Source organism: Ailuropoda melanoleuca, unplaced genomic scaffold (assembly GCF_002007445.2).
Source record: "Ailuropoda melanoleuca isolate Jingjing unplaced genomic scaffold, ASM200744v2 unplaced-scaffold4644, whole genome shotgun sequence".
NCBI classification, from domain to species: domain Eukaryota; kingdom Metazoa; phylum Chordata; class Mammalia; order Carnivora; family Ursidae; genus Ailuropoda; species Ailuropoda melanoleuca.
The window spans coordinates 1-3,651 of record NW_023218770.1 but is presented as its reverse complement, the minus strand read 5'-3'; the positions used below and the strand labels follow the sequence as shown (position 1 = coordinate 3,651).

The 3,651-nt window shown below is 59.0% G+C and overlaps 1 protein-coding gene across 1 annotated transcript; it reads left to right on the top strand.

Annotated features, from left to right (window-relative positions):
- Positions 1-15: 15 nt before the first annotated feature.
- LOC100481102 (keratin, type II cuticular Hb1) lies at positions 16-3,585 on the top strand. Its single transcript, XM_034651744.1, has 6 exons — positions 16-402; positions 630-794; positions 1,049-1,174; positions 1,429-1,649; positions 1,840-1,871; positions 2,433-3,585. The coding sequence occupies exons 2-6, from the start codon at positions 681-683 to the stop codon at positions 2,606-2,608; spliced, it is 669 nt and encodes a 222-aa protein (XP_034507635.1). The 5' UTR covers positions 16-402; positions 630-680; the 3' UTR covers positions 2,609-3,585.
- The last annotated feature ends 66 nt before the right edge of the window (positions 3,586-3,651 follow it).

Below are 3,651 nucleotides of genomic sequence, written 5' to 3'. Positions count from 1 at the left end.
AACGGACCCCTTTTACCCAGAGCCTCAGTTTCGGTGATAGTGCAAGGTGTGGATTCTGGAGGGATCATCCATGTAGGTACCAGAGGAAGTGCCTGGAAACCTCACAGACCCCTCCCTTACCCAAAGCTGCTCCAGACCCCTCGGACCGAATAAAGGATCCCACCGATGCCGCAATACCAGGCATTAGGATGAGCAGCTAAGGAGGGTCTCCAGGGAGCTTGCCCTGCCCGGTGGGTGCCCTCCCGCGTGGGGAGAGCTCTGCATTGCCTTCCCAATGAGACGCCTGTGCCCCCCTCTCCCCTTTAGGATGTGGACTGCGCCTACCTCCGCAAGTCAGACCTGGAGGCCAACGCGGAGGCCCTGACTGAGGAGATCGACTTCCTGCGGCGCCTGTATGAGGAGGTGAGGTGCCCTGGTCCAGGCAGAAAACTGGCAGCCAGCCTGGAAGACGGGGCTTTGGCCGAGGACTGGGGTTGGCCAGAGATTTGGGCCGAGCTGCAGTCCCTGAGGCTATAGTGGGAGCAGGGGCTGGAGACCAGGAAAAGGCTAAAAAGATTGGGTCCACACTGGTGGGTGAGGCTGGGGTGTAAACAAGATCCTTCTATCCTCCCTCCCCCCACCATCTGCAGGAGATCCGTGTTCTCCACGCCCACATCTCAGACACCTCGGTCATCGTCAAGATGGACAACAGCCGGGACCTGAACATGGACTGCATTGTGGCCGAGATCAAGGCTCAATACGACGACATCGCCAGCCGCAGCCGGGCTGAGGCTGAGTCTTGGTACCGCAGCAAGGTGAGGGGCATAGGACACCTCGTTCCTAGACATGGCAGTGGCAGGGAAGCCAGATATATAATAACTAGGCTTCTTTTGTCTGCNTGATTATTAGGGATGGTAAGAGAACAGGCATCTCTCAGTTTGGGTGGTAGAGCAGGGCTGCCATGCATGGTCGCACAGGCTGAGCACTGTACAACTTACCAATCGTCTGTGGTGTCTGAATGGGTGGGAAACTGCATCCTGAGCCCAGGAGCATCTCTGCTTCCCCCCAGTGTGAGGAGATGAAGGCCACGGTGATCCGGCACGGGGAGACCCTGCGCCGCACCAAGGAGGAGATCAACGAGCTCAACCGCACGATCCAGAGGCTGACCGCTGAGGTTGAGAATGCCAAGTGCCAGGTAAGTGTCTCCTGGGGCCTCCCCAGGGTCACAGAGGCAGTGTGTGTCCCCAGTGGATCTCACCATTCCCGCTCCAGCCCATCTGCAGGACTACAGTCCCTGGTTGTGGTCCCTGGGGGAGACTCAGCTGATGAAGGGGAGAGGTCTGTTCTTGGGGTGTTCCCAGCCTGGGGAGGGAAGAGACTGGACACATCCAGGAAATGGACAGAGAGACCCGGGACCGTAACCCACCTTGTTCTCCTCTGGGTCCCTAGAACACCAAGCTGGAGGCCGCAGTGACCCAGTCGGAACAGCAGGGCGAGGCGGCTCTGAGCGATGCCCGCTGCAAGCTGGCCGAGCTGGAGGCCGCCCTGCAGAAGGCCAAGCAGGACATGGCCTGCCTGGTCAAGGAGTACCAGGAGGTGATGAACTCCAAGCTGGGCCTGGACATCGAGATCGCCACCTACAGGCGGCTGCTGGAGGGCGAGGAACAGAGGTGGGGCCCACAACTGTGGGAAGAACATCTCTTCAATCTCTGGGAAACCGTGTGTGCTTTTGAGCTGGGCGTGTATTTGCATATATTTGCATTTCGTTTGCATGTCATTTGCATCAAGGTTCCGTGGAGGAGGGAATTTGCAAGGGTTGCTCTCCCCAACTAATTTTTGTCTCTTTGCTCTCCTTACAAGGTTGTGTGAGGGCATTGGTGCTGTAAATGTGTGTAAGTAATCTGCACTGTGGGTTCTGAAACAAGGGCTTGTGGTTTCTGGTGGGCAGGCGGGCCAGATCGCAAATATTTCAGGCTTATGAGCCACCTAGCCTCTGTCTCAACTACTCGACTCGCCACTGTAATGTGAAAGCCACAGCCATAAGCGATAGCTAAGGACTACACACGGCTTGGTTCCAATGCAACTTTATTTGCAAAAACAGGAGGCCGGCACAGGCCATCTTTGAAACCCTGAAAGGAAGGGGGTGGGTGGCAGTGAATGATTATAAATTAACTAACTATATGACTATAAGTTAAATAGCTGTTTCTGCCTATAGGGAGGACCTGGGAGAACAGTTATCAAGGATGCTTGAGGCCAGAGTGTAGGAAGTAGTGCGGGGGCGGGCGGGCAGTGGCGGNAGGAGGGGGGGGGGGGGGGGGGGGGGGGGGGGGGGGGTTGGTAGGAATAGAAACGGAGGGAAAGAGCTCTGAGCAAGAGAAGGGGGTGCTGGCCAGTAGGCAGGGGCCGCCAGCAAGGACCTCGCCCGGGGACTAAGCCCTGTTCTCCTCCTGCAGGTGTCAGCAGCTCCCGGGGCGGGGTCGTCTGCGGGGACCTCTGCGTGTCGGGCTCCCGGCCGGTAACCGGCAGCGTGTGCAGCGTCCCCTGCAGCGGGAACGTGGCGGTGAGCACGGGAATGTGCGCGCCCTGCGGCCAGAGGTGCAGTGGCAGCTCCTCGGTGCGGTTCGCGTAGCACCTCCCGCTTTGTCTACACGCCCTCTCCGAGTCAACAGTCCCTGCCTCCAGCAGCCGGGCCGGAGCAACCAAAATCCCTGCGCTTGAAGCGGAAGGGCTTCGAGAACCAGCCGTCCTGACCTGCCGGAACTGCAGCCTTATCTTCCTGCATCTCCCCCTCCTTCGCTCTTCGTGGATTCTTCCGGGGAAGGCCGGTCTCCCCGCCCAGCTGGCAGCCGCTGTCGTCCTTACCCCGGCCCCAGAAGTCTAAATGTCTGGGTTCCTCCCAGCCCTGGGCAAGATCCCATCCTGACTCGGGCTGCTCTGGGAGCCTGGCCTGGCGGGAGCCTGGCCTGGCAGAAACCTGTGGCTTCTAAGGGACAGACTGGTCCGGGTCCCCTCTGCTGTGTACTTCCGTGGGTGCTGTGTCCCCGCTGCTATCCCGCCGGGCCTCCCCTGCCTTCCTCACAATGACTGAGGCTGCAGCTGCACAGGGACGTCTTTTGGCGGCTGCCTCGGCTCCCTCTCCCTCGTGCTTAGTGCTTAGTCTCGACGTTTCCAATAAAGCTCATGGATCATATATAATGTGCTCCGAAAATCTCCCATTTGTGTCCACACGCGTGGACTTCCAGCCCAGTTTTTGCCCCTGGGAGGCTGACAGAGAAGGTGTTTGTAGCCACGAGGGAAAGAGGGCTGTCTCCGAGGCACCGGCCCCTAGTGCCACATTCATACATCCTGAAGGCTGCAGGGGGGGGGCGGGCAGCCCCAAATACCCAGCTACCCAGCATGAGGTGGAGCTGGAAAGGAAGGGAGAAGGGCAACAGAGAGGGGATTTAGCCAGTAGGGGAAGGGCCTGGCTCTCCTGACACCTTTGGAGGGGAGCCTTATCACGCGTGACTGCTGGGACACTAGTGGTCCGCTTCCTCCACTCCCCCATTCTACCTCCACCTCGACATATGAAAATTCCTGGCCATAGGATCACACAGAGACTTCCCCTCCCCCCCAAAACCAACACTCTCTTGATAGCCCCCTCCCCCCGCCCACCACCACCACCATCACCCC